This window comes from Lissotriton vulgaris, unplaced genomic scaffold (assembly GCF_964263255.1).
Source record: "Lissotriton vulgaris unplaced genomic scaffold, aLisVul1.2 SCAFFOLD_1009, whole genome shotgun sequence".
In the NCBI taxonomy this organism is placed as follows: Eukaryota; Metazoa; Chordata; class Amphibia; order Caudata; family Salamandridae; genus Lissotriton; species Lissotriton vulgaris.
In genome coordinates, this window is record NW_028251378.1 from 303,487 (window position 1) to 327,439 (window position 23,953).

At 44.9% G+C, this 23,953-nt stretch overlaps 1 protein-coding gene across 2 annotated transcripts in view; it reads right to left on the reverse strand.

Moving 5' to 3' along the window:
* GRTP1 (growth hormone regulated TBC protein 1) overlaps positions 1-23,953 on the reverse strand; it is a 679,757-nt gene that overhangs the window by 271,308 nt on the left and 384,496 nt on the right. For both annotated transcript variants that reach the window (XR_015305466.1, XM_086950791.1), the window contains exon 5: positions 7,695-7,791. Coding sequence is in view for 1 of the 2 variants with exons in the window: in XM_086950791.1 (XP_086806917.1) it covers positions 7,695-7,791 (97 nt within the window). In the remaining variant the exon portion in view is untranslated. The remainder of the gene's footprint in view (positions 1-7,694; positions 7,792-23,953) is intronic.

Genomic DNA, 23,953 nt, shown 5'->3' on the forward strand with positions numbered 1-23,953 from the left:
TATGCTAGACATAGTAGAGGTATAGAAGTCGGATGAGTACATGAACCTCAGACATGTTGCTTTGGGAAGAGAGAGTAACTATACAGTGGGATGCTAGATCGGCTGTGTTGATATCTCTGAGGTCCCTTTTCCAGATCTTTGATTTCATTGGTTGACCCTTCCTTAGAGACACCTCCATGTTAATATGGAAGAAGATGCTGTGGTGGTAGGACCAATCACACGGGGTGATGGTATCCATTGTGATGATGTGTCCTTTAGTGATGAGGTCTAGAGTTTCACCTTTATTATGGGTTGGCCGGTCACAATGCCATGCGGGAACTATGTTGTGTGGTCCTATTGCAGTGCATTTTTCAAAGGCACCACCACGCTGCCCGCCAGACCACTTTAAAGTCGTAATTTGCAGGCGGTGGCGAGTCTCGTTGGTGCGGGGGTGCTGCTGTGTACCAACCGCTTCCGAGCCGAAACTCATAATCGAGCCCTAAATTACCATATGACAACAAAATTAAGAAAGTTACAGTCTAAAATTGTTATATAAATACCCCCCCAACTTAATGTGTAACAAGGTAGAAGATATGCATGTTGCACAAATCATTATTAGTAAATTTAGAGCATGTGCAACAAACTTATTCCTTGTCTGGATTGTAAGGTGCTATTTCGGACTCCACCTGAAAAGTACCAGGCCCCTCAAAACAGACACCATAGTCTGTAGAATGAATGTGGCTGAGGATATCTTAATCCCCCTGGATCCACCTTGCCTCGTAATGCTTTGATATACCGTTAGCTCTGTATCTAATGGTATAATATTACATTATCATTAAGAAAATAAAATGATATTTAGAAATAATTATGAAGCATTGTGACTTGAGTGAGGATACTGTTGAGGGGCACCGGGTTGCAGAAAGTGAGCCACGAACCACAGTTGTGGTCAACAATGGTTCAACTGGGAAAAACCTGCCCTTTTAGGGGGATTAAGATTTAAGCAGTGTAAAGACATCCTGACTGTAGTAAAAATGTAGATGGCTAATATCTTCCAAGGATAAAGACCTAAAATATGAATCTCTAATATTGGCATACTGGTTGATTGAGCTCTTCATCCAGACACTAACCGGCCACCTTTCAATGTCAGATGCGTTGGATGAGTTGGAGAAAAAACGGGCCCGCTGCACACTCAGTTGGTTACAGGGAAAGGGTTCAACAACAGGTATCATATTTGTACAGGGTATGTATTTGCAGGCTTCCTACTGTGTTGGCCAGGTTTTTTGTGGTTTTCAGACGCTAGCGAAACTCAACGTCAATACTAACATGAGAGAAGCGAGAGGCCATTGAGCCATCCATGATCAATCCAAGGACATCCCTGCTTTGATCCTCAAACTGTCCCCCCCCCCTGTCTTGAGAAAGACCCGCCTTGACCACCTACAGGGGCACACAAGGGTCGAAACGTCGACGAATCCATAGGTTCAGAATCACCAGGATTCCCACAGTAACCAAAAGAATCCTTGGTTGAGATCAAACCATCATCTGACCAAACCCCAATCCTACCAGTATATACATTTGTATAGATTTATTTTCCACACTGTACATAATATTCTGTTCACTGAGCACTTATTCACAAAAAGTCACAAAATTGTTTATCACGGTCTTGCTATGTATAAATTTACGAATGAAGTAATTCAGTTTTGTAAAGAAGCTAACATGTATTAATTTGTATAATACAAAGACTTTCTTGAACAGATAACTGCGTTCCTCCGTGTTTTGAGTAATTGATATCTCACTAAACACTATTCCATGTATCAGAGAGCTGATTTGTGTTTACTTGCATTTATGAGCATTGTGCAAATAACTTGACTTACCCAACAGAACCAATTTTTGCTGAACTGTTATATACCCAGGTTCTGAGGGACACCGGGTCACCCCGTTTTGTAAACTACGCCCAGGTTTCTTGGCCAAAATGTTGGGGTAATTCTGAGGTTGCCTCCATTTGCAGTCTTTCTGTCTGTTAATAGTTATCTTTGAATATCTCTTTGGCTGAATCCAATATTTTTTTAAACACTTTTGTCTGGAACACCAGTTAATCTACTTGTGAGATGCTTCGGAGATTAAAGCGGTCAAGCTCCTTGTCCGTAAACCTCGTAAGCCAAGAGATCTCCCCTTGTCTCTTGGCTTATGGATTACCTGTCCGGTGATGCACTCTACATTTTTAGAGCTGGGTATTTTCTTCAATGTGGCTATCTTTAAGTGTATTCGTGTCTCACTGTCTGGTTGGTTCTGGGTGTATCTTTGTGGATATCTCTAAATGCATATCTTTGAGATTGGCTCTAGTTATTTCTTCAAATTGCTGTCTTTTTGTTTCCTCTGAGTTTCTGATAGTGCCTAGGTTACGGTCTTTCTCTCTCCATGTGCAGTTTGCTCTCTAACATTCCTAGTTATCTGCCTTAGAGGGAAGAAATAACCTCCTTGCAGTTGCACTCCCTTAGACTTATGGTTTGATTTCCCTTTAATATACGTGAATTGACTTTAAGGTGCACAGCTGGGATATTAGTTTCTGCTACCTGCCTAGAAGAAGCGAACCTGAAATGTACCTGAAACCAGCTGGCCTGTATTGTGGTTTTACTTTAGTCTGATTATGTTCCCGAAAGATTCTTGATTAGTAAACGTTGGTGTTTACAGTTAGACAGTTTAAATGCTGTATGTGTTCAGCTGACTGTAGAGCAGTTGGTCACAGATGGAACGAACTGAAGAGAGGAAGAGATGGGCAAGCCAGGTATCCTGAACAGTTTTAATGGAAAGTGGTCCCAAAGTAATGATTTTGATTTATAAACTTAAATGGGACCCTTCTCTTGTAAGGTCATGAGAGGGGCCTGTGGCTCCAGAATTACTGACCCAAATTATGAAAGCTAAACCTAAGATTAAGATAGGACTATGAGATGAGAGGTGGATCCTGCAATCATCAGGATCACTGGTGAACTATCAGTATTCTAAATTAAGCAACCTCAGGCGCCATTCAGGAGCCGCCAGGAGGACAGGGCTACTAGGCCCCGGCCCTGGTAGCTGAGGTAATTTGTCATCAGTGACCTGTGTCCCGCCTTACGATGGCTTTGTAAAGTGGGTCAAGTAACGCTTTCTAGCCTTGATGTTATGGGTAGCAAAGTTGAGTAGTCCAAGGTGGCTCAGGGAGTAGAGACACAGAACTCGAGCAGTCACTCCGTAGATGTAATAATTTTATGTTCAGCACAATGCTTGTTTTTTCGGAAAAGTTAAGTCGTGTAACCATGACAGATGTCAATACACACGGAGTAGCAACTCTGTAGGAATGCGTTATGGGGCCTTCATCGTTCTCTACAGAGTGAAAACATGGACGTTTGTTGCAGCTGAGGAGCTTCCTAGTGTTCTGTGACCTGCAAGTCAGTCTGTAGCAAATGACTATTCAGATCTTGTGCAGGATTTGCAATGTTTGATAAATTGTTCCACAAAATTCTGTTAACCTAAAGCTCACAGTTGATGTGTCTCAGATGAAATGAACTGACGCAGAGTTCACTGCTGGCTCAGTGGCTGGGGTGGAAGGATCTTCCTCCTTTGGTCTGTGGTCCTGGTGTAACAGCTAAAGTACAGTGAAGGTAGATTCTGCAGAAAGCATCAGCGTCAGTCTGTTGCGGTCTACGTATCGGGCAGTCTATTTTGTAGTTGGCTCTGGCAAGTCAGACACCACCCTTCCTCAGTCAGACTTAACTCAGCAGTCAGGCAGGGAGACAGGGGACCTGGGTACTTCAAGGATCTTCTTCTTGGTGCTCTCCCATGAGCCCTTTGCTCTCTATGGGCTGCTCCAATGGTCACTGCAGAACGACAGATACTTCCAAGCAAGGCTTGCAGAAATCAGAGTAGGACCCTTACCTTTAGAAGACTTACTATCGGTGATACATGTCCTGGAACGCACCAGATCTTCTCCTTGGGCAGTGAAGCAGCTCAAACTAAAACAAAGTGGGGTTGGCTTGAATCCACTTTTACATGGTATTTTCAGTGAGGAGATGCAGATCCACTTTCAAGGTTTAGAAACTGGTTTGGCACGGTTTAATTTCATGGTTCATTTTTCCTCTGTAGCGCACACATTTTTCTTTTATGCAAGGTGATAGCGGACAATACTGACTCCAAGCTGGATTACCCACAATAGGAGTACAGTAAGTGTGAAGCCCTGCACCGGACTCATTAGCCTTCCAGACTTGATAACTTTTTTATTTTGAAAAAGTAATTACTTTATTTCAAGCTAATTCTATACACAGGGGCATTAAAACTATGCAACAAGGGAGGGCTAAATTATGCAGCAGGGTAAACTAAATTATGCATCAAGAAGCAGCAAATTATTTTGCATTAATGTGGCACATTTTGTGATACCAATTACTTTTTATTTTATCTTTTTTTTTACACGTTTTTACACTTGTTAAAACTGTCTGGGCTTAGGTTGCAGCTCATTAGTACCAGTTTAACACCCAAATATAGTAATAAGCAACAGAAAGGTGACCAGTCAACCTTTTTAAAGGGCCTTCCACTTCGAGGCTACACGTATTGCTGCGTTTTTAGTAACATTTTAACTACTGGAGCAAGAAACTTTATGTTAAAATCTGCAGATTATTCAGCAAATGATGGATTATGTGGCAAATGCAGCAAATCCACAATTATGTGAAAAACGCTGTGGCCGCACAATTGTATAATTACAGTGGTGATGTTTATACACAACTTTTAGTACCCAACCGAATATATAAGAAACATAAATGTTTTACTTTATGTATGTGTGTTTTTTATAAATCTTGGAAAAATATTTTTCAATTAATTTCATAAACCTAAATTAATCGTAGCATTTTAATAATATATTCTACATTTAACTATGTATAGAATTACTACAAGTACAAATATTTAAAATATTTCTTTTAAAACTTTAAGTAACTTTTCAATATTTCCCTATACTTTACCATAGAGAGATCCCTGCCAAGTATGCGGAACATCCAATTTGGTGGTAAAGTCATTACTAGTATTAACTTTACAGCCGTATATACTATTTTTACTGACTCCACCCCCTGTTGCATGAGGTGGAGGCATGCAAATCTACACTTTTGAGCACCTTTACACTCGTAAATGATTAATAGCCTAAAGCAACACATACACAAAAGTGTTAGAGTAAACTTACATTTGTAGATTTACTCATATGTAAGTTTAGAATATAGCATGTTACTACGCTGCTATCACATCGCATTCCTCTACAACGCGGTTGTTACAACGACCGTGTAGGTAGAACGCGATACCTTTACAACGCAAATCATTAGATCAACTTGTGTAGGGGGCGCACTGGATTTAGGAATAGTATAATTTACTATTCAAACTCCAGCCTGCGCAACAGTAGGGAAGGTGATGGAATAGTAAATTATACTATTCCTTATGTTATGGCGCCCCCAACAGCAAGTCGATCTAATGACTTGCATTGTAAAGGCATTGCGTTCTAACAATACGGTTGTTGTAACGACCTTGTTGTAAAGGAACCGCGATGCGATTACTGCATTGTAAACACTGTCTCCCGTAAGTTTACCTTTGTGAACAGGCCCCCAAATATTCACCTTGGTGAGAACCACATCAATGTAATCCATTATAACTGGTACGAACGCTCAAAAACAATTTGACGAATGAGGAGGACTAAGGCGAGAGGGGTTTTAAAAGGAAGTTCCATGGAATACAAAGATAGATAAGAAAGGCTCCTACAGGTTTCTTCCGTTTGTAGATTGGTGCAGCTGTGCTAGGCCCACACCAGCCAAGGTTCGAAGGGAGGGTGGGGGTGGGAGGGTAAGGAGTCCTATTATTGAAGTAATGAGAATCTGACCTTCGAGGGCTGCAATAGCTGATGTGTGAGTTGTATAAGTGAGCACATTTTCCCCACTTAGGGGAAGATACACCGAGTTTAGCTACCACGAGGCGGCTACTTAAGGGGACGAGATGGTTAGCGGGGGGTCACCAAGTGGTAATAGCGGTACATATTAGCATTTCCCGTTTGAGTTTACGAACGGGTTGTTTGTTGGGACCAGGTGATGGGGCAACAAAGAAAAAGCAGAAGCTAGTTCGTCTGGCCGAGCAGATGTCATGGTTTCCTTTTGCTGTCACCAGGTTTGAGCACTTTCTAGCTAGCGCCGCCAGGCCTCCGGGATGTGGGCTCACCGGCTTTGTGATGATTGCTTAACTATATATATGGGACATTTGTGAGTAGCGGGACTGTTGGAACAAACAACTGTATGTTTTCTAACTCTGCAATAAAAACACAGTTTTAAAAAAAAATCAATGTAATACATTATGATTTTTTTTTTCTTAGGAGGTCTACACCATCACATACCCTCTCTAAAAAAAAGAACTATAGCAGTCTTAAAAATATGCCCACCACTCAAGGCAATACAATGAGAATGTGGCAACTGCCCAATTCACTTAGTCTAAACTGTAAAATTATGTCTCAGAAGAAGACAGATGCTTACTCAGAAATAAATTATGCTAATTTGACCGGTCTACAGCAACCATGTGTGGATGAAATATCTGTTCCAGTGTTAAAGGCCCAAGCCAAAGGTGTGGGGAGCTTATTGCCACCAGATATTCAATTGGCATCGTTGTGGGCTATTAATCTATTAGAAATTTGTACCACCTGACAGTAGAATGTCCTAATTAAAGAAAAACTCTCCCTGGGAGCTAAGCGGCATATAAAACAAGACTGTAGCTCACAGTGGCTTTGGACTCCTTCCTTCCTCTTTCTCCCTTGTTAAACTTCCTTTATGCTGCAGTTTACCAGACCAGAGGGAAAGGCGATCTGCAGAGGTATCCCAGTCCTTCATTATGATAGTGCTGCTGTCATGGTGTTATGTGGACCGGAAGTCTCCTCCTCCCTTTCACTATTTATTTATTTTTAGAGTTTTATATAGCCCAAACTAGACCCGTAGATTTCAGGCATCAGAGCGCTTTACAGGAGCACCAGTTTCGTTACAGATGGACACATTCATTTTTGTTAGGTACGGGGAGATTAAGTGATCACGGGATGTTGAGTGTCAATGCCGAGACTCGAACCCGGTTCCCCAGCTTCGAGGTCAACTGCTATAGCCGTTAGGCTACATCCTCTCCCCAAGCAGACATTGATGGCCACCTTAAAGAAGGAATTTCCAATGAACCAGCTAGCTATGGAAATATGTCAACTAATCTACTGGTTTGGACTTGCTTGATAATGGGAAATGCATGCACTTTATAAGAATCTGATTTAAGATGTCCGGCTGGCACATTTTCCTCCTGATTTACCACTCTGCCCAGAAAAAAAAGTATGTTTCAATAACGTCCACTGTAAATCAGGTCAATGCACAAAAAAGGAAATCAAAGCAACCTTTTGCTTAAAACGTCATGCAGATCACTGGGGACAAAAGAAAGAGAAACTTCAATGTATTTGTTTAGTTTTGACTCCCTTTGTATATCCTCCCCATCAAAATGCTGAGCATTTGGCTAGGACAATGAAGGTTCCCCCTAGCAAAGGCATTGCTACTAATGCATCATCCACACATTTCTTCTTTTTAGGTATAAATGTCACACTTCAAAATAATTATTTTGATAAGTACTTTTCAGCAATAAACAGAATATGCTTAAAGCAAGGCGCATCAAGAATAGCTACTAAATGCAGCGAAGGTTAAGCCTACCAGGTAGAATTCGTCCAAGAAGAGCGTCCAACAACCAAAAAGATTTCTCTTCGTCTCGTGTGATAAGAATCAGGTATCCCGTTATAAAATTCATGCCCTGAAAAACAATTAAAACAATTAGAAATGGTATGTTTAGATCAAAGATATTTTGGTAAAGAAAGTAGCTTACAACAGTCACTCAGCCTCACTTAATTTAGAGAGCTATTTATTACATGGATAATTGGACTTTTCTTTAAATCAGGCATTTCTCCCTACAAAAAGTAGTCAAATTAAGTACAACACGTGGCCTGCATAGTTGTTAACAAGTAATGATAAAGCCAATGTGTCTGGCTTTAATGTGCATCTGTCTGCATCAGTTAGGACATTAGAGCAAGCCACCCCTGCATGTTTTGCCAATGCTTGTTATTTAGGACACATGTATGGGACACTGTAAAAGCGTCAAGTAATCTGAAATCCAAATTCGGACGGTTTAACAATCTGCACTCTATGGGCCTGATTCACAGAACTAACTTAAGACAAAATCCTAAACTTACTACCATTTACTCATTTTGGTATTCACAGAAGACACTTACTCATTGATGAGTAAGTGCCTTCTGTGAATACCAAAATGAGTAAGTGCTCACAGAAAATGAGTAAGTGCTCATTTTGGTATTCACAGAAGGCACCTACTCATCAATGAGTAAGTGCCTTCTGTGAATACCAAAATGAGTAAGTGCCTTCCGTGAATACCAAAATTAGTAAGTGCCTTCTGTGAATACCAAAATGGTAGTAAGTTTAGGATTTTGTCTTAAGTTAGTTCTGTGAATCGGGCCCTATATACTTGACACCAAAATGAGTATATGGCATGCACTCAACACCTCCACACTCATGCCTTAAATGTGGGGAGGAGTGGGCTGCCTTCTTCCACATGGTTTGGATCTGCCTCATAGTGCCCATATTCCTTGATAACTACGGCTTCCATAGTAGATTGACAGAGGGATCCCTATCTTGCGCTAGAATCCATAATTATATAGCATGAGCTTAATCCCAGCATACTTGATTCATGTCAATATGCACAAATAAAAGATTGCTATATCTATTTATGTCTTTCATGCTGATTGTATTAGTATCTGAAGATTCATTAAAACTGTTTGTTCACTTAGGTTAGGTCCGCTGTAGTTCTCATGTGGCGAACTGTTCTGGAGGGGTAGCAGTGGATTGCTATTAATTCTGTTATACTATTATATTTTCTTTGTCAATCGGGAGGTATCAGATGTGGTGCTTGCTATATTCTTATGTTCCTCTAAAACAATAACATTGGTTAAATAAAAAAAAACTATTTGTTGAAACGTAATTGTATTGCATGTGTTTATCTTATCATTGGCTCTGTCAACTGCTAGTACCATTTGTACATTAATAAATACTGATTTACAAGAAATGTATGCCACATGTATAACTTTTTTTTCACATACAAGCAATACCAAGAAGTCAAAGGAAGCTTCATTTGGCAGGACATTATGTATTCACACCTCTGAATTAAAATCATTATCTTATAATACATATCAATGTACTTCACTTCGTGCTGCAGTGTAAAAGAGGTATTGTGTTCAGAGCTCAAGTCTGACAAGGATATATAAAACTCTAAAAATAAATAAATATATTGTGATAGGAAGTGCAATGGCTTACTGTAGTTTTAAAATATAAAATAGTCCCTTATGTGCTGCAATCGATGCACTTCCGAGGACAAAGAATGATACCAAAAGAAAGAGAGTACACTCAAGACAGACTTACAATTCACAGGGTGATTGCCATGGGAAACAATCAGAATGCCTTTGTTGTACAGTTTAAAGATTTTTTTTATATTTTGAAATAATTCAAAAGTGTTAATAGTGACTAATTCACTACATATAAGAGAAGTAAAAAAATAATAACCAGTGAAGTACGGTCTCTGTGGTCTATATTAACCTCACAAGTAGATAAAAGGTTCCTTTTCACAGACACCACCTAAGTTAGGCATTAGGTACCCTAAATTCAGTTGCTAAAAATTAATGAGATAATGGTGCCATACAAGGGTGCAACCTATAATAGCCTTACTGACATAGTTTGAACAGAAATAAACGGATTCTCGTTATTTCCTCGATACTGTGGGGTAACAGAGTTAATACTACAACACAAAGTGATTATATAAAAAAAGATAAAACCAAATAACACACAAATCAAGCAATACTGCCATTCTTGTCATTCATAAGCGTGTGTTGTTATGGACAGTGATTAACTTTTATTTGAAACAGATAGATTTTTTTTTTAATAACAGATGAGGAGAAACGGATATAACAGTTTGTAAGGGCTGAGAAAGCAAAGCACCTAGCCACACCTGCATACAACAGTTATTCAAGCTGTTCGCTCCAGACTGGTAAACAGCAACATTTACAATTTGTTTAATTCCAGTTTAGACTGACACAATCTAGAGATGTCTTCCCAAGACCTGAACGGAGTGGCATGAGGCATGACTAATGAAACTTTATGCCATACATGCAGTGACATTGCTTCCAGCAAGTCTGACATGATTTAATCAATTTCTATCAATACCTTCTTGAAGTGGAACACAGAAAACCACTTCTCGCCACATTAACATTGGGGGCGTCAGTAGCTCAACCAAACTTTTGCCATGCTAGCTTAACAACCTCAAGCCATAGTAACATGTTGTGGCATCAAGGGTTAACTATTTCTTGCCATACTGACGTAGAGTGGCCTCGGTGTCCGCCATAATTAAATGAAGTGGAAACATTTTAACTACTTCCTGCCATCCTGACATGAACCAATGTCATTGGTTTGGCCATGTGCTGCCATGCTGAACTGCAGTGACACTAGGTTAAAAACATGCCTAACATGCAGTTACATCACTTACTCTAAAACTGGCTTTTAACATGACAGTAATCGCACTTGTGCGTTTTCAGTGTATTCCTGTTTCTGGATGGTTAATAAATGTTGTCCTATTTCCTACACTGAGAAAGTTTATTTGGAAAAAGACGAACTACTTTGATTCTGTGTGTAATCCAAAAGTCTAAAAGAAACCACATTTTCTGGTATGAATGGTGAGTGCATATTATATGTAAAATGTGATATTTGTAAATGACTGTGTTCGGCGGCGACTGACTTTGCACCAGCCTACTGGCCTTCCTGAGTCACCTTCTTAATAAGGAATTCACGAACACTCGGCTCAGCTGTCTTAAAGGTCCATGTAAGCTATATTTGTACCAACATTTAGTCGCAATTTTCTGACAAGTGATTGACCTGGACCCACATTTACCAGCTTTTTGAAGGTACTGGGCAACAGGTGACTGACTGGACATTAGTCCTAATGTCCTTTCAGAGGACTTGCGACTTGGCCTACATGTTGCTCACATGTGCCCCTGACATGCATGACTCATTGGTGGCCTAACATGTAACACACATTGGCCCAGACTTGCAGGGCTCTTACTGGCACATTCCTGGCATAAGTTATTCCATCCAGGTCCTACAGGCCATCCAGAAAGAGAACTGCAGCCTATTTCTCTCCCACTGACCTAATACCCCAGTGTGTGTCACAAATACCTATGTAGTGAATGGGAAGACACAATATTCATAAGGGGAGACCACAGATTGTTCACAGGGACCAAAGTGAAGGTGACATAAATACATTTTAATATCAAAGGTACAATCAATAGATTGAGTTCTACTTTGCATTCTAAAAGTGTTTTTCAGTAAAGGCTGTTACTGCTTAAGACCTTAGAAATCCTCAAGGTGGGGTGAAACTCAATTATAAGAGTGCAGTCCCTTGCGCACTTTGCCACTGGATTCAAGCTAGCCTAATTGATGACGGGTGAAACCCCGAAACTGGTCCCAAGATGCTGGTTTCAGGTCCAGGGAGGACCTGGACTGGCAGTTTGGGCTGGACTGTTCCCATTGGGCGCAGGGTCAAGACTAATTGGCATATGGCTGGGTCCAAACGGGGGGGGGGGGGGGGATTAGTGAGCAGAAGAACGATGATGGATTAACACAGATCTGTGAACGGGGGTGAGTGTCGGAAACGTTTCAGCACTCTGTCCATCATCTTGTTGTGTCTGCTATGTTCGCCCTGAGTGGCCAGGGTAAGCCCAGAAGTGGGTCCCTTGCTCAACTTGCCACTGGATTCAAGCTAGCCTGGCTGATGAGGGATGAAACCCTGAAACTGGTCCCAGGATTCTTTTTTCCGGTCCAGGGAGGATCTGGTCTGGCAGTTCGGGCTGGACCATTCCCATGAAGAACAGGCCTAAGACTGATTTGCATATGGCTGGGTCCAAACTGGGGTGATGTGATGAACAAACGAATGATGGATTTAACCCAGATCTGTGACTGGGCGTGTCTGAAAAGTTTCAGCACTCAGTCCTCATCTTATTGTGTTTGCTATATTTTATAATATCAATCAAAAACAGGGGGAGAAGGAGGATTGGGCTAGGTTCACCCTCCTATGTGTTCAAAGTGTAGCAAAAAGGATGCGTGGATGACGGATCAAAAGAACCTAGCCAAGGACATACGGGTGGTTCATCAATTGGATGGAAAGCAACCTCTATTAACCGAAAAGAAAATGTATTTTCTTGAGTCCCCTCATTCACCCAGGGTTGCCCCTAAGTGACATGCTTAATCATTGGGGCCATCCCAAGCATCTACTGCTTGGGGCGTGCTGTGACTTTCGGAGTTACGTAGGAGCACTTATTTTGTCAGGATATGTGTAGTGCAGTGTAGGGGGAGTGGTGTAAGTGATATTTAAAATTTACCTAACTAGTGAGCCAAACTTATATTCCTGCTCCCAGTTGGCAAGGATAAAAAGGGGTTAATAAAAGGGGAAAATAACTTATGTAATTATAATCCCTAGTATCCTGTCGACATGTTTCGAGGTATGATATGGTCAGGATTTTGAAAGGAATGAAGAAGTGGCCTGATCAATCCATCCTAAGATGATTAGAAATGTGTACGTGGTGTTTCTTTATGAAAATGCAGTCCAGGGTAGAGCCTTTATTGTGTGTAGCAAAAGTGCTATGTTATAGTATGTTTGTTATCCAATTGAATGGGTTGAGTATGGATATGAATTCTTCTTCGCCTTTTTCCCCATAGAAGGGTGGAATCTAGCAGAAAAGTCTGATCACATGACGAGGCAGCTTGATCTAAGCCATAATCAAGGAGACATCAAAAACTATTGATGCTGCCAGGTCCATGCTGTAGAATATTCAGTATAAGTGGTTTAAGAGGCATGTTTGTGATCTTGACAGTGTAGCACTGGTAGAGGAGAGGTTTATTGTATTAATCAGTTTGCACCTAAAACAATCCTTTTGGATAAAGGCACCCTCCCACGGTTTTAATACTTAGAGGTGGAGAGTATTGTATCCTAATGGTATGATAGAACTATAGAGGATGAACAGAACAAGGCTTCCGAGAGTGCAATAGCATCAAGGTCACTGATCTGGATGGTAGCAGATAAGAAAGCTTTATTAGCGACTGCAGGCCTACAGTTAAGGAGGGCAGCTTCGATGTGATGTAACTAGATGGGTCACTGGTTTGTGAGGAGGTGAGTCTTTTGAGGTTGCTTTGGCAAATTGATCTTGGTCTATATGATGTCCATTTTATTTGTTTAGAAAATTTTATATAGAGCGAACTTGATCCTGAAGGATATCAGAGCACTTTACAAGTTGAAGGAAAGGAAGGTAACAGTTCAGTACATGAGTCAAATGGGGAATCTACATAGGCATCTGGAGACTGAGGTAACAGGACGTGTTGTGGGGTCTGTTACCATAAAGTATTTGGTTTAGTGGATGTGGTGAGTGAGTGATTGTGTGTGTGCGTGCGTGCAAGTGTGTGTGTCCTCCTCTCTTTCCCCTCGGCACTGGGGTTTGTGTGCATGGTGTCTTCTTCGGGAGTGTGTTGAGTCATATGCAACATCTGGGAAGAGAGTGCATATCTTGGAGAGAGCGCTATGAACAGTAGTTACTGACTTTGTACTTCATGCAGATGATTCACTTTCAGTTTGATGCACTGGCTGTAACTGAGGAGAGTAGTCACATTTCTCTTGGGAATCATGCCCATGGACAATCTAGTCATTCTGCAGAGAGAGTCAGCTAGAGCGCTGCTGTTTAGGTGCAGGTGAACTTAACCTGAACTTTGGCTTACAGAGGAGGGTTGTACTGAGAAACAGTGGTGGCTACTGGGAGGGTTCTGGGTTTGGTCCGTAATTTTGTAGCTGTAAGAGTAGAAATAGCTATGTTCTAGACTGCCTTGATTTATGCTGGTATTATACGACCTTCGTCTATTCCCTAAGAGCTGTGTCGATGATCAATGGGAAACTAGGGATCGGAGGAAGGTGTGCGAATGGTCATAGCCTGTAGATATGATAGGTGAGTTACCAGTGTTAAAGTACGAGCCATTGTAGAAAATGTTACAACTTTCAACACTTCACACAAAGTGGTGGAGATAGGAAGTTTGAGATCTTTGAATTGGAACATGACCTTCACAATTGTAAACAGGCTAATGCAGAGGTCTTCAAACTGTGTGACGGTTTCCCCTGGGGGCCTGATTTGATATCTGAGGGGAGGTGTAGGCTGTACTAAAAAGGAGCCTTTACTATATCTTATGGTACCAATACAGCAATCATGCTTAAAACAGAGCTGTGGAATTAGTAAAAGACAACAGTGTGGCAGTGAGTTACTGGTTTTATCACTTGTGCGTAGGTGTCAATGTGATAGGAAGAGGCGATTCACATAACCCTCAAAGTCCCTCACACTGTGGATACTTTTACTCCATTAGGGACTCCGGGTTGCCAAAAGCATAACAGTAATCATGTATATCATCGCATTTTAAAAAGGGATAACTAAACATAATTACAAAGCTTGACTTGGTTACATGTTGAGAGCCGAATAAGTAATAAATAATTATTGTGAGACAATGCCTGTCATTTTGGGGGGTTCATTGAAGACACCACCTCTGCTTATAGTGATATGAGATGGTTGGTTTTACCCTGTAAGGGTTTGTTGTGCTTGGAGACTGAGAAGAAATATAAAGCTTAGAGTACTGAATGAGAAGTATGTCAAACCAAAGGAGCTGAGTTTGAGACTATGGCCAACATACATCAACAATGCCATTTGCGATTCCTTATTAGCGAAAAATAAGGATTCGCTTAAAAATAAGGATTAGCAAAAGGCTATGCATGAAGAAATCGCTAAAAAATAGCAATTTCTTAATATTCCTTAATTGCGACTCACAAATTGTGAGTCGCAATTAAGGAATACCTCCCCATTCATTCCTATGGGCCTATAGACCCATAGGAATGAATGGGAAAACATTCTCAATTTGCGAATCGCAATTAGTGAATCGCAAATTGAGAATGAAATTTCAAGGGTGCAGGGGTGTCCAAAGGACACCCTGTTGCACCCCTGAAATTGATCTTTGCACATATGTTGCGCAACCACATGCCCTTAGGGCATGTGTGTGCGCAACATGAAACATTGAAAAATGCACAAAAGTGCATTTTTCAAAGTTTTTGCAAATTACCATGAAGTTGAACTTCATGGTAATTTGCTACTCCTATTAGCGAAATCGCTAATTTTTTTACTTTAATGCATTGCATTTAAGGAATCTCAATTTGGGATTCCTTAAATACAATCGCAATCTAAGGAATCTCAATTTGAAGATTCCTTAAATTTCGATTTTTTGCATTTAGGATGATGCATCCCAAATGCAAATATAGGGGCCGCAAAGGGGCAGATTCTGAGAATCTGCCCGTTTGCGACCGGTTTTTAGCTTGATGCATGTGGCTATTAGATCCTTGCCACTGTTTAGGGTTTCCCTGTGGGCAACAGGATTCAATGCTGGTGTTATTTGGGGGTATTATGGGATATCACCTCCAAGGTCTTCTTACATGCATCCGCAAATCTAATTTGAAATTAATTTTTCGTTTATGGTTGAGTGACCATAATAAGATCACATGAAAAATGTGTAGGAAATTAATTTTCAGAGGCTGATTCAGTATTTAGCAGCTGCTCTGTGAAGCCAAGGGAGATTGCATAGCACAGCCCCAAAGGCATTACAAAGATGAGCCATTGGGTATAAAAAGTATACCTCAGTACAATGTGGAAAATGTTTAGGTGCTCAAATCACATTTATTTGCAAAATCACATTTACGAGCATAATCCCGTTCAGGAGAAAAAAAAGAATTTGCAGCGGCACCATCAGTTTTAGATGCAAAATCACTTTGGGTGCAACAGCATCAGGAGACATGAAAATCTTGTAGGAGCCAAAACACACTTGGATGCAAAATAACCTTTGGTGCTAAACTACATAGCATGCACAGAAAAATTCCTAGTAAGAAGTCATGTTTGCAAGCTTTTCCATGTACAGATGCAGTGAAGAGCTCCACAGCAAAGTAGGGAGTTCACAACCCTTACCCTTCCAAAGGCAGGGGGCTGCCTTATCTAAAGCACCTACTCGACCCTCATTTGATGTTACCTACGGCCACAGCATCATTTGCATGAAATGCTGGAATGTTCATTTTAGTCTATGTGGGTCTACGGAGGGGCATTGCCGCCTCAGCAATTGTTAGAAGGAAAGTCTCGCCTACATAATATGTGTCTTGAAAAATGTAAGATGTTTCTGGTTGAAGCCTCTGTTTCGAAAACTTGGCATTAGACAATGCAATATGGCTATCTTCGTATGTCTGAGTGTTGTGAACCCACAGCTATCGGCCAGATGTGAGCGCCATGAAACCGTTGGTGAACGTGCGCGGTACAAATATTTTTAACGTAACGTTTAACGTAACATGTGTGAAATTCCTCAAAGAAGTTAAAAAACTACTGAATTTATCGTCGGAGAGTCCTTCACTACCCTCACGGTTGAAGAGTTATTCATTTTATAGTCCTACACTGAGTGCCTTGACTACTTCTATATTATTTTTTTCAACAGACGTCCATATTCTGGTTAATAGCGATAACTGTAGGTAGTTGTATTTGAATAACATATTTTTACAGCATTGTTAGGTTGACTGCAGTATTACTTAACTTAGGGCCTACTGCCTTGGTCTTGGAACAAGGTTTAATGGGCTGGGGGGGGGGGTGGGGGGGGGGGGGACATGTTGTTCCCTTTATTGAATCTGATTAGTAGACCCTAGACAAAATGCAGTGGTTTTAGTAGGTCACTGGTGTCCCATCCAAATTATCGCTTGAATCTATGCTCAGGTCATTGGACACGCTGCTGAGATGCTGTTGGAGGATTTTATTTGGCGCACCGTAGCAACAATAATTTATTTACTGGACATTCCCTCATTAAAGTTCTCGTGGTAGTCCAAAAACCTTCTGTCTATGGAGTAGGTTGTTATTTTTGCATCATTTGACAAACTTTTTGTGTATGGAGTAGGCTTGTTTTAGTCTTTTTTTGATAGTTCTATTGATTTTATGAGGACAGTATTGCACTTTGATGGATCTGGTTCCTGACAGAGTTGAGTGCTGATAGATCTATCGCAGGATTAAGCCATGCATGGTCTGTTGCACAGTTTTATATGTTTTATCTTGGTTGTGGTTTTTATATTGTGATGGTTTTAAAAAACTTGCCCCAATAAAAATTCTATCTATCTTTTTATTCTGTGTTCACAGCTGTTCAGGCCAACTGCCCCAATGTGACTGACCGGCAAAATGTTTGGGTGTTGGCGTGAGGGGTGGGTAATGAAGGAGAAGATGGCTGAGCGTGACAGTTCGACTAATATCCACATCCGTCCCTCGACACATACAAATTGAACAACAACCCATTCTCCAGTCATAGGACGTTTGAAACTTGTTTACTGATGGACAATGGATGGGACACACAAAATTATTTACCAAGAAACTTGAGCAAATTAACAGGAAGATCTGAGCCAGATCCTCACCAACTCAGCCATGAAAGTATTTGGCATGTAAAACATACAAACAGCATCTTGTACAAATATGATAAAAATTCTTCGAATTTTAAAAACTGTATTTCTTTCACATGTAGAAGTCTTTCACCTTAGTACATCTGAATATATTGCTGCATTAAATTGGCATTTATTAAAAGTGATCATTGTAAAACATTCCTGCCTTCTCCCCCATCCTGACAGCAATGCTATTGGTGAACTGTGACGCGGGGGACCCCGACGAGGGCCCCCCTGGTATGCCTAGTAATGTGTCTGCCTTTTCTTCCCAGAATACAGAAGCCTGGAATACCCCCGACGTAGTACGGAGACGGCCTGGAGCTGTACACCTGCGGGACTACTCCTTTAAGGGGGCGGAGTCGGACTGGCGCCACACCCTTCCTGACGACGTAAAGCCCGTTCCGGAGTCCAGCCAGGTGTGCGAGTCACCCGGAGGTGGAGTTGGAGGTTGGTGGAGCGAGTGGAGAGACAGCGGAGCAGAGTGGACGGAGGAGGAAGAAGACGAGCGGAGGACGGAGGAAGATCGGAGATCGGAGGACGAGGAGGACGGAGAGAGTCGGACGGAGGTGGAGGCGAATCAACAAGGGGATCACCGGCACGGCGGGGACAGCGGAGAAAGATCAGGAAGGTGGAGCCGGACGGAATCGGAGACGAGGCCGTGCTACAGGACGATCCGAACAGGGAAGGAGGCGGCGGGACCTGACAGCGACCCTGAGGTGGATTACCGCGGGAAGCCAGGGGGCTCTGCGGGACGCGCATCGCCCAGCCACACTAACACGGAAGTGTGGCTCACCCAGGTACGGTCCGATAACACAGCGTGGGGAGGTAGTAGACGAGGGAAGCCCGCCTAAAAAGAAAGCACCCCTGCACACCCTTGTAGGTTTCACAAGGGTTCACGTCCCACATACTAGGTTGGAGGTTGCACGTGTGATTCCCCTCACTCCCTTCCCTGAGAGTCGTTCATCCCAGCACCTGTACTGAGACGGACATTTGTTTCTTTCCTTTTTCTCTGGGGTACCTGCGACAAGCGACCAGCGAGACGGCAGGGAAAAGGCCTACGACACCCAGGAGACCTTGGGACAGGAGAGCAACAGGAGGACGAACCAGGACGGAGGAGGCGGACCCACCCCTACCATTCTATAGAGTGCCTGTTCGCAAACGTCGTTTGTACAAAGCAATAAAACCTGCATTACCCAGAGAGCCCGTGTGTGCGAATCTTTTCGACAACCCCGCAGTACAGACACAACCCCGGTCCCCAGTCTCACATGAACTAAGGGGCAAATCACGTATGATTCTTAGATGGAGCAATATTATTATCTATTAAATCAAAACACTGGTACAGCACACATCCTAAACTTGGATATTTGAAGGTATTTTCATTTCTTACAATTAAAAAACACAAGAGGCTCGGTAACATAAAATATTTGCCAAATGTAACAATTTTATGAGGCAGGGAAGCTGGGCAGATCCCAGGTTTTTTTAGTTCAAAGTTGGACAGTTCGGTCACTAAAAGGATCTCTTTCTCTTGCTAGTTTCACATTAAAGGTTGCTACTTTGCCCATCATTCTTGGTTGAATCCGGAATGCAGAAATCCATGCGTGGTGGAGGTGTCAAAATAGAACTGGACAGAACCAAATCATGCACTGTAGAACCAGGCGCAGTATTCCATTGTGTGTAACGTGCAGTGGCACCGGGGCCCACGGCTACGAAAGGCCTTCTGAGCCCCAACTACCGGGATTTTTACTACGTAGCAGGGCACTAACGGGTCCCTTTCAATAGTGACCATCGCCATAATTGGTGTCACTGGATTTTTGCATATTTCTGTTAAATATATTTACACTCTGAGGCACAGGGAGATTTTAATTAGTCAAATGCGGCAGCTGTGGATTACAACCCTGATCAGCTATTTAACCTCTAGATCAAAACAACTCATTAAGCATTTCACAGGCAAGCTTGACTTTGCAAGTTAAACTGACTAATTTATGCCAACACTGCATAAACCCGTTATCAGTTCAGAGTCACTCAGGTGATCTATTATCACAGTGTGTAAACAGAGTTCAGCGGTGGCTTCCTCACAGGTGCACGGCTGAGCTTCATTACTCATTTACTGCTAAATAGGTTTGAATTTTCAGGGAATTGTTCTAATAGCCTACAGTTTAACCCGGTGGATTTGCCGATTGCTCAAAGTACCATATGAGCAGATAAAGGAGTTCACTGGGATTATCGGGCTGGCTAACTCCCAGTCAAACATTTACCAAGAAACACGTCCCTGGACACTATGGTCAACACGGTATTGACCCTTCCCCAGAAAGATCAAGAGCTCTTATTGGCTGGCAGTCCCCTGCGCTGCCCAATATACACAGTGAATTCAGATTTCCCCCCCACCCTTCATATTGTGAATGGATTTCTTCAAAATATACCTTTAAATTAGAACAAGCATTTACAATGCAATGGTTTTGCCATTGTTAAAGTTAGAGCTATTGGCATTGCTCTTGACATTATTTTTATTTATGTTTTTTTTTAACATAAATAAATGGCATTACAATGCCACTAGCTTTATCTCTCGCAAATGACACACACAAACACACACAGAGCCCCCCAACACACACCCACGCACAGCCCCCCACACACACAGCCACACAGAGCCCCCCACATACACAGCCACACAAAGCTCCCCACACACACAGCCACACAGAGCCTTCCACAGACACCCACACAGCACAAGCAGGCAACAGGGGCACACGGAGGCACAAGCAGGCAACAGGGGCACACGGAGGCACAAGCAGGCAACAGGGGCACACGGAGGCACAAGCAGGCAACAGGGGCACACAGAGGCACAAGCAGGCAACAGGGGCACACGGAAGCACAAGCAGGCAACAGGGGCACACGGAGGCACAAGCAGGCAACAGGGGCACACGGAGGCACAAGCAGGCAACAGGGGCACACGGAGGCACAAGCAGGCGACAGGGGCACGAAAACTGAGGCACAAGCAGGCAACAGGGGCACGAAAACGGAGGCACAAGCAGGCAACAGGGGCACACAGAGGCACACGCAGGCAACAGGGGCACACGGAGGCACAAGCAGGCAACAGGGGCACACGGAGGCACAAGCAGGCAACAGGGGCACACGGAAGCACAAGCAGGCAACAGGGGCACGAAAACGGAGGCACAAGCAGGCAACAGGGGCACACGGAGGCACAAGCAGGCAACAGGGTCACACCGAGACAGGGGCACACGGAGGCACAAGCAGGCAACAGGGTCACACGGAGGCACAAGCAGGCAACAGAGGCACACGGAGGCACAAGCAGGCGACAGGGGCACACGTAGGCACAAGCAGGCAACAGGGGCACGAAAACCAGCACAAGCAGGCAAAAGGGTCACAAGCAGGAATTGTAATTTAGACGGGGCTGAAGTGGAGAACGGTCCGTAGGGAAGTAGTGCGGCTGGTGCAGTGTTACCAGGCCGAAAGGTGAGAGGGGCTGTCTGCACCCCAGTTTGGACAGTTTCCACTATCTAACAGGGAGTGGTGGGAGGGGGGCGTACTTCTTGCTTGCTTTAGGGCTGTTACTTCGGGGACGCAGTGCACGCTCTTGCCTGCTGCCACCGGGACACGACAACAGGCAGGGAGAGGACAGGCTGGGAGAGGGCAGGGAGGGGACAGGCTGGGAGAGGGCAGGGGGGGGACAGACTGGGAGAGGGCAGGCTGGAAGTGGACAAGCTGGGAGAGGACAGGCTGGGAAAGGTCATGGAGGGGACAGGCTGGGAGAGGGCAGGCTGGAAGAGGACAGGCTGGGAAAGGGCAGGGAGGGGACAGGCTGGGAGAGGGCAGGCTGGGAGTGGGCAGGCTGGGAGTGGGCAGGCTGGGAGAGGGCAGGCTGGGAGAGGGCAGGCTGGGAGAGGGCAGGCTGCGAGAGGGCAGGCTGCGAGAGGACAGGCTGCGAGAGGACAGGCTGCGAGAGGACAGGCTGCGAGAGGACAGGCTGCGGGAGGACAGGCTGGGAGAGGGCAGGCTGGGAGTGGGCAGGCTGCGAGAGGACAGGCTGGGAGAGGGCAGGCTGGGAGATGGCAGGCTGGGAGAGGGCATGCTGGGAGTGGGCAGGCTGGGAGTGGGCAGGCTGGGAGTGGGCAGGCTGCGAGAGGGCAGGCTGGGAGAGGGCAGGCTGGGAGAGGGCAAGCTGGGAGAGGGCAGGCTGGGAGAGGGCAGGCTGGGAGTGGGCAGGCTGGGAGTGGGCAGGCTGGGAGAGGGCAGGCTGGGAGAGGGCAGGCTGGGAGAGGGCAGGCTGGGAGAGGGCAGGCTGGGAGAGGGCAGGCTGCGAGAGGGCAGGCTGCGAGAGGGCAGGCTGCGAGAGGGCAGGCTGCGAGAGGACAGGCTGCGAGAGGGCAGGCTGCGAGAGGGCAGGCTGGGAGAGGGCAGGCTGGGAGAGGGCAGGCTGCGAGAGGGCAGGCTGCGAGAGGACAGGCTGCGAGAGGACAGGCTGCGAGAGGACAGGCTGCGAGAGGGCAGGCTGGGAGAGGGCAGGCTGGGAGAGGGCAGGCTGGGAGAGGGCAGGCTGGGAGAGGGCAGGCTGGGAGAGGACAGGCTGGGAAGCAGAGAGGGTCTTACCTGAGAAGTCTGCCAGCGCGGAGCTCTCCGGGGCGCAGAGCAGCAGCAGGGCCCAGCAGAGCAGGGCGGGGGGCGGCAGGGGCTCGCAGAGGTGCCTCCTAGGGCAGCCGCCCAGGTCCACCATGGTGCGGCTCCGAGCCCCAAGCCTCTGGTGGTGGTGCTGCTGCGCTCTGTAGCCCATTTAACTTACCGGGCACTCTGGCGGGGGGTCCTTGCGACGGCGGCAATCTCTTGGGCACTTCTCTGGTCTCCCTCTTCGGCATGGGAGACCGGCAACATCCTCCGCTTCTCCCGGGGCTCCCTCCAGGCCACTGGAGCCCCGCGTGGGCCGCCATACTTCTTCTCCTGGGCCGCCGTCCTGGCGGGGGCTCCTTGAGACGGCGGCAATCTCTTGGGCACTTCTCCGGTCTCCCTCTTCAGCATGGGAGACCGGCAACGTCCTCCGCTTCTCCCGGGGCTCCCTCCAGGCCACGGGAGCCCCGCGTGGGCCGCCATACTTCTTCTCCTGGGCTGCCGTTTTCCTTCTTCCCCCAGGCTGCGGGGGGGCGGGCACTTCCGGCCGGCCGCGCTAGGATTGGCTGGCCGGCTAGTCACTTCCGGGTCGCCGCGGGCAGCGCGGCGGCCCGTCTCTAGCTCAGGCAGGCGGGCGGCGAAGTTTCCCGAGGAGTGGGCTCCCTCGCGGATCGCTCTGAGCGGATGCCGGGATGTGATGACGGTCTAAGAGTGAAGTGGAGGGTAAATTTGATGCGGCTGCTGCGCTGCCTGTGAAGCGGAGTAGTGAAGTTCCATCGTCAGTAACTTTGAGACAGGCCGTAATCTTTTGAAGCAGTGAAGGTAGCGCTGGCGTAATGCTCTTTGTGCGCGGAACCGAGGAGGGATGGCGACAGCTAGTGAGGAGTGATTTGAACTGGTACCGTTTTGTGCAGGTATCCATAGGAAAAAGGGGGTATGCGTGCACAAGGGTAATGCCGGTACCCTGTTGGTGAGCTGCGCGTGCCCAGGTTATGTCGATGAGGTGCATGTGTCCATGCACGCAGAGGGATTGGCAAGATCCTGTTACTGAGCTGCGCGTGTCCCAATCCTGTTGATGAGCTGCGCGTGTCCCAATCCTGTTGATGAGCTGCGCCTGTCCCAATCCTGTTGATGAGCTGCACCTGTGTCTTCTGGGTGCCGTCAATGCCGGACCAGATTCGGGGGCGTTCCCGAGAATTGGCTTTTGGCTGACGTAGCGTGACGTCGCCAAAAGCCAAAAATTCTCGGGAACGCCCCCGAATCTGGTCGGGATTGACGGACAGAGCCGTCTTCCAATGGCTAGCCTCCATTTATGGAGCTAGCCAATGAAAGACAGGGGCAGATTCCCAGCCCCCATACTATACTCATTAGGTTTTCGCCTAGCGAAACGATGCTTTCGCATCGTTTTCGCCAGGCAAAACCTAAAAATGGCTAACGCCCTTGATATAAAATGCACTGTACAAGCTACCTTGAAATATACGAACACTTACATACATGTTTTTTTCTCCTTTAGTCCAGTACCTACATATGCAACACTTTTTCTCGCCCCCCCAAATCACCTCACCCCGATACTATGAGTGTAATTCGCCTGATGCCTGCCTTAAGAACACAGGAGATCAAACCATACAAGACTTTGGCATGTCCACAAATGAATCCCTATCAAAACAGACTGTTGACCAATCAAACTTGGTTGGAAAGGTTGACGTTAACCATTGGCAGA